We start from the raw sequence: 13701 nt of genomic DNA on the forward strand, positions 1-13701 counted from the left end.
AGCCCCTATGGGGAACAACATTGGGAGGTGGAGAGCATTGTTCTGAAATTCTGAGTTGCACAACTGACTTGTTTAGAGAATGCTGCAAAACCACCACAAACTGTCTGGTAGGGAAGTGGGGCCAGGGTGCATAATACAGGGAAAATAGGGAAGCAGCAGGAGTACTGGAAGAGGCCGCCTTACCTTTCTTGCTGCCAATAACTTGGTGAGAGGAACAGAGCTGATAGAGCTACCTGCCACAGACTTTGAATACATCTTCCTCCAGCAGCCAGGGGTGCTCATGGACTGTCTAGAAAGCACTGTGGATAGCCCTTGCCCACTCAATTTCATGGTTCGTAAGCCCTCTGGAAACCTTAGAACTGGAACTTTGGTGCTAACCACAAACCCCTTGGAGGAACAGACATGGGGTAGTACCCTTACCTTTGCCATCTGTGCCTGTACACCACTGGCCTTCAGTGCTGTTACAGCTTTCTGTGCTGCTGAAGGGCTGTCAAAATCTACAAAGCCATAGCCTGGAACAGAGAAACAGCATCATCACTCGGAAGTGGGAGGTGTAAGGAACACGGGGAGGTCCAGGCTTTTCAGGAGACAGAGGAAGGGTTATGACCCATGTAACAGAAATGGGAGGGAGAAAGAGCTACTGAGAGGTTTCAGGTAGTTATCCACATGCTCCTCAAACCCTGAGATGTGATCTAGTTTGTGGCTAAGAATGCCAAGGCAATGAGCTATTCTGGTGTCCCTGCCTTTCTCCCTCCCCCTTAAGAAATCTGAGGTTTCAGGAACTAGGCTCTTCTAATAACCCAAAGCCCCCCTATACCTCTAAAAGAATTCGCTCCTCTCTTTTCTTGCTCTACCCCAGAAATGCTAGGCATGTGGGGAATGCAGCCTCTCCAGGGCAGACCACCAGGCACCTGCTGGAAGAAGCCCCTCACCAGCCCAACCTGTAGGCCTTTCTCTTCCTTCCACTCTTCCAGTTCTATCTAGAACTGCTCAAAACCCCAATAAAACTACTCACCCTCAGAAAATAACACCCACCAAAACACTCCCAAAAAAAGGCATTTACATGGCTTTGCTAAGCAGAAGGAGATCTCACCCACTTCTACCACCTCATCCAGGGAAATACAAAGTCCAGAATAAGCTCAGTAGACTCAAAGGTGTTTTGTACAGTCTTCTGGCCTTGGGGCCCTAAACAGCATTTTCAGCTCTAGCTATTTGGTCACCAAATAATCTAAATATCTCCTAATCTTTTAAGCCTAAAAATTTCAGGGACTCCTCGCTGACACTGTAGACTCAGGAATCTCAGCAGTAAAGGGCAGTGGCAAGGGATGGCCTCACTTACGGGTGCTCTCCATCACCAAGGACAGTTGTTCTCTCACCTTTGCATTTGTTTGTGGTCTTGTCCAGTATGGCCTTAGTGGAAACAATCTTGCCATATCTAAGGGAGAGGAAAATGCAAAGTAATAATCTGGGGGCAGAGACTAAGAATAGGACAGAGATTCAGACATCTCGACAAATCCATGCCCTTTCCATGGTCCAACTTTTCCTACTCAAGCCTTAATAAAAATAAAAAAGAAATGGGAGCCGGGTGCAGTAGCTCACACCTGTAATCCCAGAATTTTGGGAGGCTGAGGCTGGAGGATCACTTGAGGTCAGGAGTTTGAGGCCAGCCTGGCCCAACATCATGAAGCCTCACCTCTACTAAAAATACAAAAATTAGCTGGGCATCATGCCAGTAGTCCCAGCTACTTGGGAGGCTGAGGCAGGAGAATTGCTTGAACCTGGGAGGTGGAAGTTACAGTGAGCCAAGATGGCACCACTGCATTCCAGCCTGGATGACAGAGCGAGACTCCATCTCAAAAAAAGAAAAGAAAGAAATGGGTTAAAAATGCCACACTTAATATAAAGCCATCCTCCCCAAAGGTACCTAAAGAAATAAGGTAACTGTAGTCCTTATAATACCAACACATTTCTCTCTTCTTTCCCAGCTAAGACTCACACACTAGTTGGAAAGAGATGACTGTCTTTTGGGGAAAGAAGCTTGGCAATGTCCACACAAAAGAGTGTGTAGAGGCAGAGCGCTGGCTGGAATTCCCTGAGGACTAAAAAGAATCCTTGCTATTACTTATTTTCTTTTGGAAAACACCACGGATCCTATGAAAAAACTATAGACATTGTTCTTCTCTGATACCCTATTCCCATCACCCCTCCACTGACCCCTTTAACTGAAGGTCAACCTGAGCCAAATTGCTTTGGTTCAAATGCTGGTTCTGCCACATTTTAGTTATGTGTGATCTTGAACAAGTCATTTAACCTTTTGGTGTCTCAGCCTCATCATCTGTAAAATGGAGATAGGATTGTTAGGAATGTGAAATGAATAAACACAAATCATTAATGTCTACCACATGGTAAGCACTTAAAAATTTTAATTGCTATTATTATTACACTCAAGGAACCTCAACTATAATACCTCTCTTTGCCTTACTCTAAGACTTCTATTTCTCACTGTCAAGATTTGAGAGTGTTAGGGAGGGGAGTGGGAACTGTAGTATTAAAAAAAATTTTGTGTGTGTGTGTGTGCGTCAGGGTCTGGCTCTGTTGCCCAGGCTGGAGTGCAGTGGTGTGAACATGTTCACTGCAGCCTCGAACTCCTGGGCTCAAGCAATTCTCCTGCCTCAGCCTCCTGAATAGCTGGGACCAAAGATGTGTACCACAATGTCCGCCTAATTTAAAAAATTATTTGTAGAGATAGGATCTTACTATGCTGCCCAGGCTGGTCTTTAATTCCTGGCCTCAAGCAATCCTGCTGCCTTGGCCTCCAAAAGTGCTGGGATTACAGCTGAGAGCCACCATGCCCAGCTCTAAGAAAATCATCTTATAAACAAAAAAAGTCTAAATTTTGGTGATAAGGCCAAAGGGCTGCATATCTTTTCTTCTTCTTCTTTCTTCTTCCTCCTTCTTCCTCCTCCTCCTCCTCCTCCTCCTTCTTCTTCTTCTTCTTTTCTTCTTTTCCTCCTTCTCTTTCTCCTTCTCCTTCTTCTTCTTCTTTGAGACAGAGTTTTGCTCTTGTTGCCCAGGCTGGAATGCAATGGCGCAATCTCAGCTCACTGCACCCTCCGCCTCCCGGGTTCAAGCGATTCTCCTGCCTCAGCCTCCCAAGTAGCTGGGATTATAGGTGCACACCACCACACCCAGTTAATTTTTACATTTTTAGTAGAGACGAGGTTTCACCATATTGGCCAGGCTGGTCTCAAACTCCTGACCTCAGGTGATCCACCTGCCTCAGCCTCCCAAAGTGCTGGGATTACAGGTGTAAGCCACCACACTTGGCCAAGTTATAGATTTTTGTCCAGTAAAAATGCAAATTATTTCTGTACAGTAGAAAAAATAATTGCAAAGGTTAGTGGCTTTACTATCCTATAGGATATAAACCAGTTTTTATCTAATGTAGCAATCTTATTCCAATATTCTTTCTTCATTTCCTATAGTTCCTCAAATGTTCTTTGAACTCATTTTGCCATCCTGCTGGTTGGTTCCCTCATTAATGAGTTATAAAAATCTTTGACACTTGTTCATTTTATATTTGCATGACAGTTGTGTTTTCTTTTCATTTTTCGAAACAGAGTTTCGCACTTGTTGCCCAGGCTGGAGTGCAGTGGCACGATCTTGGCTCACTGCAACCTCCACCTCCCCGGTTCAAGCGATTCTCCTGCCTCAGCTTCTCGAGTAGCTGGGATTACAGGCATGCGCCACCACACCCAGCTAATTTGGTATTTTTAGTAGAGACAGGGTTTTACCATGTTGGTCAGGCTGGTCTCGAACTCCTGACTTCAAGTGATCCACCTGCCTCAGTCTCCCAAACAGCTGGGATTACAGGTATGAGGCACTGTGCCCAGCCTGACAGTTGTTTTTTTCAACTTTTTGAAAATTATACTCTGGTAGCAGAGTCACATGGAACTTCTAAAACTTGAGTAGTACTGTATCACAGATCAGGGATTGTCTTAGAGGTGTTCCACTAGAAAAAAGCCTCTACATTCCACTCCAGGAGGGTGAAACTATTAAAGAGACAGAACAGAAATCACTAACAAAGTCAGAAGTACAAGAGCTAACTGAAAATAGTTGGCAGGGACTGAATTTGAGAACAATACCCCAAACAAGCAATTTTCCCATCTCTCCTTCCATCCCTAAAGAACATATGATGACTGATTTGTTTTCACTCCTTGGCAGCATCTCACTGACTTTTTTAGTGGAACTTCTGTGATCCAAAGGATTAGACAGAATAAGCCAAGCAATGCCCTGGAAGCTGGGAACAGAAAACATTAAAAGGAGGGTGAGGATGGATGTGGCTACCCCAGCCCTTCCAGGCTACATACTCGGATTCATTCCCAAGTTTAGGCAAGGGGAGGGACTCCTGAGAAGTCTGACTGTGGGGCCGAGGACACAAGTGCTGCTATCCCTATGAAGGCCCCAGGGTGGAGCTTGCTGTGGTCTAGCAGCTGAGACTTTGAGCTCAGAATTTCCATTGCAGCTGGCAACAGCTGGGTCACTGCTGTTGCTTCCTTGAAGGAGCCCCTCTGAGAACCAGGAGTTCCAGTCCTAGACTCCACGCCTCTCCTTCCCACATACCAGACTTTAGGATCCAGCAATATTTACTTCCTCTACAACCCAGGGAGAGACAACTGGGACAAAGGCAGGAAGTCCTTCTACGCATGAGAAACATCCTTTCTAGAAAGGCTTAACTCCCTGCTCACAGCAGACAGAGGGCTCTACCCACCTGCTCTGCTCAGTCTCCTCATCAGGACTCCTATGGCACCTCTTTCATCCCTGCCTCACTCCTGCCTCTCCACAGTCCCCTTTTGGGCTCCTTACTTCAATCCTACATGCTGCCCTTGACTATACTTATGCTTCAGACTCAGCAAAAAATAAGGCAATTGTTCAGAACGGCAAAATAAAAATCACTCTGTATCTGTGGGTTTCCCACTTGTGGATTGAACCAGCCATGGATTGAAAATATACAGGAAAAAAAAATGGCCTTTCTTCTAAGACAGGTTCAGGGAAAAAAAACTAAATTAATAACTGTTGGGTACTATGCTTAGTACCCAGGTGATGAAATAATCTATACACCAAATACCTGAGTCCCGAGTTTACCTATAGAACAAATCTGCACATGTACCCCTTAACCTAAAATCAGTTAAAATATATTTTTTAAAAAAGGATGGTTGCATCTGTACTGAACATATGCAGACTTTTTTCTTGTCATTATTCCCTAAACAATACAGTATAACATTTATTTACATGGCATTGGTATTGTATTAGGTATCATATGTAATCTGGAGATAATTTTGATGTATATAGGAGCATGTGCATAGGTTACATGCAAATACTACACAATTTTATTTTATTTTGATTATGTTTGAGACAAAGTCTTGCTCTGTCACCCAGGCTGAAGTGCAGTGGCGTGATCTCGGCTTACTGCAACCTCTGCCTTCTGGGTTCATGCGATTCTCCTGCCTCAGCCTCCTGAGTAGCCGGGACTACAGGTGCCCACCACCACGCCCAGCTAATTTTTGTAGTTTTAGTAGAGACGGGGTTTCACCATGTTGGCCAGGCTGGTCTCAAACTCCTGACCTCAGGTGATCCACCCATCTTGGCCTCCCAAAGTGTTGGAATTACAGGTGTGAGCCATTGTGCTTGGCCACTACACCAGTTTATCTAAGGGACTTGAGGCCAGGCTCAGTGGCCCATGTCTGTAATTCCAGCTTTTGGGGAGGCCAAGACAAGAGGAATGACTGAGCCCATGAGTTTGAGACCAGCCTGGGCAACACAATGAAATCTCATCTCTGTAAAATATACAAAAAATTAGCCAAGCATGGTGGCGTGTACCTGTAGTCCTAGCTACTCACGAGGCTGAGGTGGGAGGATTGCTTGAGCCCTGGAGGCTATGGTTAGTTGTGATTACACCACTGCACTCCAGCCTTGGTGACAGAACAAGATCCTGTCTCAAAAAAAATGGGTAGGGATATGAACTCGGTGAATTTTGGTATCCACGCAGGGGAACAGAGGAGGTCCTGGAACAAATCTCCCACAGATACTGAGGAACGAACATATGGTAAAGTCTAATCAAGATTCTTCTCTAAGCAGGGTGCAGTGGCTCACACCTGTAATCCCAGCACTTTGGGAGGCCCAGGTGGGCAGATCACCTGAGGTCAGGAGTTTGAGACCAGCCTGGACAACACGGTAAAACCCCATCTCTAGCAAAAAAAACACACACACAAAAATTAGCTAGGTCTGGTGGTGTGTGCCTGTAATCTCAGCTACTTGGGAGGCTGAGACTCAGTCTTAAAAAAAAAAAAAAGATTCTTCTCTGTCTTGTGATGTGAGAGAATTTCTGTAGCACATTATATTTAGTACAAGAAACAAAATTTAGAAATCAAGGACCTAGATTGATATGATACTCTTTCCCTCCCTCATAAACCAACATATCTGCCAATTCCCACCTCTCAAAAATTACCAGTCCAAGACAGTCTCCTTAGTTCCACTTACATACCTTTCTAGCAAGGTAAGCTGAGATAACGGACCAGTTAAAAATTTTTTTTTAATATATCTTTTTACTATATTTTTTATAGAGACAAGGTCTCACTATGTTGTCCAGCCTGGTTTTGAACTCCTGAGCTCAAGCAATCCTCCTGCCTTGGTCTCCCAAGGTGCTAGGATTACAGGTGTGAGCCACCATGCTCAGCCCAAGGACCAGTTTTGGATATACACCAGACTTTATTTTTTATTGTTTATTATTTTTTGAGCTGGACACCTGTGCACTCTTGTCATTTTTCCAACATTCCTAATTGGGCAATTCCATGATTCAAATCTACTAAAAAGAACTCTGAGGGGTCTTCATGGGGTAGATGCACAGCAATTGCTTCTATCTCCACCTTCTTTATCTGCTAATTTGAGGTCTCCATTCCCAAGGAATATCTCCAGCAGCAGAAAGTCTCCGAAGTACATGATTTGATTGGCGAGTCCCACTTTCTTCCATCCCCACTGCCAGCTCTCTCATGCCTTCTAATTAACATCTATAGAGATACTAAACTTTTCTTTTTTTTTTTTTTTTTTTTTTTTTGAGGCGGAGTCTCGCTCTGTCGCCCGGGCTGGAGTGCAGTGGCCGGATCTCAGCTCACTGCAAGCTCCGCCTCCCGGGTTCACGCCATTCTCCTGCCTCAGCCTCCCGAGTAGCTGGGACTACAGACGCCCGCCACCTCGCCCGGCTAGTTTTTTGTATTTTTAGTAGAGACGGGGTTTCACCGTGTTAGCCAGGATGGTCTCGATCTCCTGACCTCGTGATCCACCCGCCTCGGCCTCCCAAAGTGCTGGGATTACAGGCTTGAGCCACCGCGCCCGGCCCTAAACTTTTCTATTCAAGGTGTAAGGACAGCAACTTTCCACTAAGACCATCAGGTTGGGGGAGGTGCTGGAAAGAAAGCTGGATATTAGGCTTTAAAGGCCCGTCCCACACTGGCTTTCCTTAAAGAAACACATAAAAGCTTTATAATATATATCAGTAGCAGGTAGATTTTTTTTTTTTTTTTTTTTTTTTTGAGACGGAATCTCACTCTATTGCCCAGGCTGGAGTGCAGTGGCATGATCTCGGCACACAGCAAGCTCTGCCTCCTTGGTTCACACCATTCTCCTGCCTCAGCCTCCTAAGTAGCTGGGACTACAGGCGCCCACCGCCACGCCTGGCTAATTCTTTTGTATTTTTAGTAGAGATGGGGTTTCACCATGTTAGCCAGGATAGTCCTGATCTCCTGACCTCGTGATCCGCCTGCCTTGGCCTCCCAAAGTGCTGGGATTACAGGCGTGAGCCACCGCACCCGGCCAGTAGCAGGTAGAATTTTTTAAGAGAGAGGCTACTGAGTCTCTGGAGTAGAAACAAAATGCTATGTGTCTTTTGTTTCTATGTGTCTATGGAGTAGAAACAAAATGCCATTGCCTTTTAGGATAAGTGAGCTGGCAAGGCTAGGGGTGGTGGCATGCATCTGTAATCCCAGCTACTGAGGCAGAAGGATCACTTGAGCCCAGGAGTTCAAGACTAGCCTGGACAACATAACGAGACCCTATCTCAAAACCATATCTATACTGTCCCTGGAAGCCTACCCACATGCACTCCAACTTACGGCTGACACAACTTGACAAGATCTTGGTCAGTAGTGCCTGGTTGCAATCCTCGGATGTATAGGTTGGTTTTGCTCAGCTGGTCATTTCCATTGCTTCCACTACTGCTGTTAGGTGTACTGTTGCTTGGGCTAGGTGGTGCCATCTGCTGAGCCAATGACACATATGGCTGCAGGGAGACATGAGGAAGAGGCAGAAGGATTATACATTTACATGTTGGAGAGTGAGGAAGATCCTGGCCCTCTTGAAAAAATGATTCCAAACTATATATAATCACAAATGTGCACTCACTTGGACACACATAATTTGTTCCTTAGCTCCATATTTTAGCACAGAAGAAGAAATCCAATACCACATTCTGAGATAGCCCAAAGACTTAAAATCCTGTTGTAGCTTTTAATACATCCTTTATATTTCCTATTCCTTTCTCCCTCTTTTTGCCAGCACTTACATTAGGATTTCCCAGATAACACTCTGTAGGCTGGGCGTGGTGGCTCACACCTGTAATCCCAGCACTTTGGGAGGCCAAGGCGGGTGGATCATGAAGTCAGGAGATCGAGACCATCCTGGCTAACATGGTGAAACCCCGTCTCTACTAAAAATACAAAAAAATTAGCCTGGCATGGCGGTGGACGCCTGTAGTCCCAGCTACTCAGGAGGCTGAGGCAGGAGAATGGCATGAACCTGGGAGGCGGAATTTGCAGTGAGCTGAGATTGCGCCACTGCACTCCAGCCTGGGTGACACAGCGTTTGAAAAAAAAGAAAGAAAAGCAGGCCGGGCGCGGTGGTTCATGCCTGTAATCCCAGCACTTTGGGAGGCCGAGGCAGGTGGATCACGAAGTCAGGACTTCGAGACCAGCTGACTAATGTGGTGAAACCCCGTCTCTACTAAAAATGCAGGAAAAAAAAAATTAGCCAGGTGTAGTGGCACTCACCTGTAATCCCAGCTACTCAGGAGGCTGAGGCAGGAGAATCGCTTGGTTGCAGTGAGCCGAGATCATCCACTGCACTCCAGCCTGGGTGACAGGGCGAGACTCCGTTCCCCCGCACCCTCAAAAAAATGCAACTCAAAACCACAGTGGGATACCGTCTCACAACAGTCAGAATGGCTAGCATTAAAAAACTAACAGGCCGGGCGCGGTGGCTCAAGCCTGTAATCCCAGCACTTTGGAAGGCCGAGACGGGCGGATCACAAGGTCAGGAGATCGAGACCATCCTGGCTAACACGGTGAAACCCCGTCTCTACTAAAAATACAAAAAACTAGCCGGGCGAGGTGGCGGCGCCTGTAGTCCCAGCTACTCGGGAGGCTGAGGCAGGAGAATGGCGTGAACCCGGGAGGCAGAGCTTGCAGTGAGCTGAGATCTGGCCACTGCACTCCAGCCTGGGTGACAGAGTGAGACTCCGTCTCAAAAAAAAAAAAAAAAAAAAAAAAAAACTAACAGATGCTGGTGAGGTTATGAGGTTATGGAAAAAAGGGAACACTTATACACTGTTGGTGGGAGTGCAAATTAGTTCAACCATTGTGGAAGACAATGTAGTGATTCCTCAAAGAACTAAAAACAGAAATATAATTTAGTATATGTGCTGCCGAAGCGAGCACCAGAAATATAATTTAGCCCAGCAATCCCATTGCTGGGTATATACCCAAAGGAATAGAAATCATTCTATCATAAAGACACAAGCATGTGTATGTTCGCTGAAGCACTATTCACAATAGTAAAGACATGAAATCAACGAAAATGCCCATCAATGGTAGACTGAATAAAGAAAAGGTTGTACATATACATACGTAATACTATGCAACCATAAAAAAGAATGAGATCCTGTCCTTTGCAGGAACATGGTTGGAGCTGGAGGCCATTATCCTTAGCAAACTCACACAGGAACAGAAAACCAAATACCGCATGTTCTCACTTATAAGTAGGAACTAAATGATGAGAACATATATTTACATTAAGGGGAACAATACACACTGGGGTCTGTCCAAGGGCGGAGAGTGAGAGGAGGGAGAGGAACAGGAAAAATAACTAATAGGTTACTAGGCTTAATAACTGGGTGACAAAATAATTTGTAAAACAAACCCCCATAACACAAGATTACCTATATAACAAACCTGCACATGTACCCATGAACTTAAAATAAAAGTTAAATACATTTAAAAAAGAATCACTTTGAAATTGCCATTTAAGGCCGGGCGCGGTGGCTCAAGCCTATAATCCCAGCACTTTGGGAGGCCGAGATGGGCAGATCACAAGGTCAGGAGATCAAGACCATCCTGGCTAACCTGGTGAAACCCCGTCTCTACTAAAAAAATACAAAAAAAAAACTAGCCGGGCGAGGTGGCGGGCACCTGTAGTCCCAGCTACTCGGGAGGCTGAGGCAGGAGAATGGCATAAACCTGGGAGGCGGAGCTTGCAGTGAGCTGAGATCCGGCCACTGCACTCCAGCCTGGGCGACAGAGCGAGACTCCGTCTCAAAAAAAAAAAAAAGAAATTTCCATTTAATTACTAGTTCTGCAATAATAATAATACACTGGTCCAGGCACAGTGGCTCACATCTGTAATCCCAGCACTTTGGGAGGCTGAGGTGAGACAACTGCTTGAACCCATGAGTTTGAGATCAGCCTGAGCAATATAGCAAGACCCCATCTCTACAAAAAATACAAAAATTAGCCGAGGCAGGGTGCAGTGGCTCATGCCTGTAATCCTAGCACTTTGGGAGGCTGAGGCAGATGGTTCACTTGAGGTCAGGAGTTCAAGATCAGCCTGGCCAATATGGCAAAACCCCGTCTCTACTAAAAATACAAAAATTAGCCGGGCTTGGTGGCGCATGCCTGTAATCCCACCTATATGAGAGGCTAAGGCAGAAGAATCGCTTGAACCGGGAAGGCTAAGGTTGCAGTGAGCCAAGATTGCACCATTGCACTCCAGCTTGGGTGACAGAACAAAACTCTGTCTCAAAAAAAAAAAAGGCTGGCCATGGTAGCTCAGGCCTGTAATGTCAGCACTTTGGGAGGCTGCGGCTAGCGGATCATGAGCTCAAGAGACCGGGACCATCTTGGCCAACGTGGCAAAACCCTGTCTCTACTAAAAATACAGAAATTAGCTGGGCATGGTGGTGTGTGCTTGTAGTCCCAGCTTCTAGGGAGGCTGAGGCAGGAGAATGGCGTGAACCCGGGAGGAGGCAAAGCTTCCAGTGAGACGAGCTCGCACCACTGCACTCCAGCCTGGATGACAGAGCGAGACTCTGTCTCAAAAAAAGAGAAAAAAAAGAAAAACCCAGGCGAGGTGGCTCACGTCTGTAATTCCAGCACTTTGAGAGGCTGAGGCGGGTGGATCCACCTGAGAGCGAGAGTTCGAGACCAGCCTGACCAACACAGAGAAACCCCGCCTCTACTAAAAATACAAAATTAGCTGGGCGTGGTGGTGCATGCCTGTAATCCCAGTTACTCAGGAGGTGGAGGTTGTGGTGAGCTGAGATCGCCCATTGCACTCCAGCCTGGGCAACAAGAGTGAAACTCCCTCTCAGAAAGAAAAAAAGAAAGAAAGAAAAAAAAAATAGGCTATTGGTTTGCTACCATAGCTACCATCTTGGTTTTAATACTAAGGTCTTAGCTATAGTTTAAAAATATGACTTAGTCAATAATAAACTTACTACAAGGCCTGAAAAAATTCTTAGAAAAGAAGATATGGCTCAGAAGAAAACAACTTTTCTGCCTTTATGGAGCTTACAGTCAGCAAAACCACTGTGGGGCTGGTCCCTCTGAACAGGAGGTAAATTCTTTAGGCTTTTTGCTCTGTAGTAAGCCATTGCTTACTATAAAACAACTTTTTTTTTTTTTTTTGAGACGGAGTCTCACTCTGTCGCCCAGGCTGGAGTGCAGTGGCTGGATCTCAGCTCACTGCAAGCTCCACCTCCCGAGTTTACGCCATTCTCCTGCCTCAGCCTCCCGAGTAGCTGGGACTACAGGCGCCAGCCACCTCGCCCGGCTAATTTTTTGTATTTTTTAGTAGAGACGGGGTTTCACCGTATTAGCCAGGATGGTCTCGATCTCCTGACCTCGTGATCCGCCCGTCTCGGCCTCCCAAAGTGCTGGGATTACAGGCTTGAGCCACCGCGCCCGGCCTAAAACAACTTTTATCTCTTGCTATTCTCACGTACCTTCTGAAGTTGCTGTATAGGTTTGACAACAAAGAAAAATGGTAGAAAAATATTCACTTTTAAGGGTAAGAGAACACAAGGGGGGAGAAATGGTTAAGAAAGCCCCTAAGTAAAGCTTATCTAGCTTCCTAAAACAATTTGGAGAAAAAGACCCTGTAAACTAATAATATGTTTACCTATAATATGTAAGAGAGAAAGGGGTAATATGTATGAGCACCCAGGGAACTGACATATTCTTACTGGAGAAGGGAGGAATAAAAAGAAGCTATGGTTTCTCCAGAGCCCTACAATGGATTCCCTTTTAAAGTTTCTCAGCTGAGGAAGTTCTAATTCTTCAACAGAAGAGCATCATAAATGCATTTATATCCAAATTGATAGAAAGATAAAGGCTAGGGTAGGCAATGGCTTACTACAGAGCAAAAAGCCTAAAGAATTTACCTCCTGAGCAGAGGGGCCAGTCCCACAGTTGTTTTGCTGACTGTAAGCTCCGTAAAGCAGAAAATTGTCTGAGTTGCCTATCTTTGAATCCATAGTGACTAGCACATGGCAGACATTAAATATTTATTGATGAATAAATAATATCATCAGTTAATATTGTCAGCTAATATCATCATCATGAATAAGCTGCCTTCTCAGCTCTGTTCGATCACTGATAAAGTGAACTACCAAGGGAGCAGTTTTACCTCTATACTTCTTTCATGTTATTTTGGCCTTAAATATAGTCCGAAATGTGGTTAGTATTAGTTCTCAGCAGCTGCTTAAAAGCTAAAAGACAGGCCAGGTGAGGTGGCTCACACTCGTAATCCCAGCACTTTGGGAGGCTGAGATGGGTGGATCACCTGAGGTCAGGAGTTCAAGACCATCCGGGCCAACACTGTGAAACCCCGTCTCTACTAAAAATACAAAAATTAGCTGGGTGTGGTAGCGCATGCTTGTAATCCCAGCTACTCCAGAGGCTGAGGCAGGAGAATCGCTTGAACTCAGGAGGCAGAGGATGCAGTGAGTCAAGATCATGCCACTGCATTCCAGCCTGGGCGACAGAGTGAGACTCTGTCTCAAAAAATAAAAAACAAAAAATAAAAAAGCTAAAAAACAAAGTAACGTTTAATATAAGAGGAGATTACAGTGACATACTTTTACATTAAATACTTTAGATCCTATGATCCCCAGATATTTTTATAGGGTATCTTACAGCATAATTCTCTATCCTTTATTTATCATTTTTCAGGTCTCGCTATGTTGCCCAGGCTTGTCTTGAACTCCTGGGCTTAAGCAGTCTTCCAGCCTTGGCCTCCCAAAATGCTGGGATTACAGGTCTGAGTGAGCCACTGTGACTACCCTGTCTATTCTTTAAATACCACATCACCAATTTA

The 13701-nt window shown here is 45.3% G+C and overlaps 1 protein-coding gene across 9 annotated transcripts in view; it reads right to left on the reverse strand.

Annotated features, from left to right (window-relative positions):
• Nucleotides 1–13701, reverse strand: part of RBMS2 (RNA binding motif single stranded interacting protein 2) — a 74830-nt gene that overhangs the window by 20739 nt on the left and 40390 nt on the right. For 8 of the 9 annotated variants that reach the window (XM_033221658.1, XM_033221660.1, XM_033221655.1 and 5 more), the window contains 3 exons: nt 8169–8335; nt 1377–1435; nt 421–512 (listed from right to left, as the gene is read on the reverse strand). In XM_033221658.1, the coding sequence (XP_033077549.1) occupies nt 421–512; nt 1377–1435; nt 8169–8311 (294 nt within the window). In that variant the 5' untranslated portion in view covers nt 8312–8335. Of the gene's footprint in view, nt 1–420; nt 513–1376; nt 1436–2214; nt 2336–8168; nt 8336–13701 lie in introns of all 9 variants that reach the window. The other variant, XM_033221663.1, reaches the window with a different exon arrangement.

This window comes from Trachypithecus francoisi, unplaced genomic scaffold (genome assembly GCF_009764315.1).
Source record: "Trachypithecus francoisi isolate TF-2019V2 unplaced genomic scaffold, Tfra_2.0 Lachesis_group11, whole genome shotgun sequence".
Lineage (NCBI taxonomy): Eukaryota > Metazoa > Chordata > Mammalia > Primates > Cercopithecidae > Trachypithecus > Trachypithecus francoisi.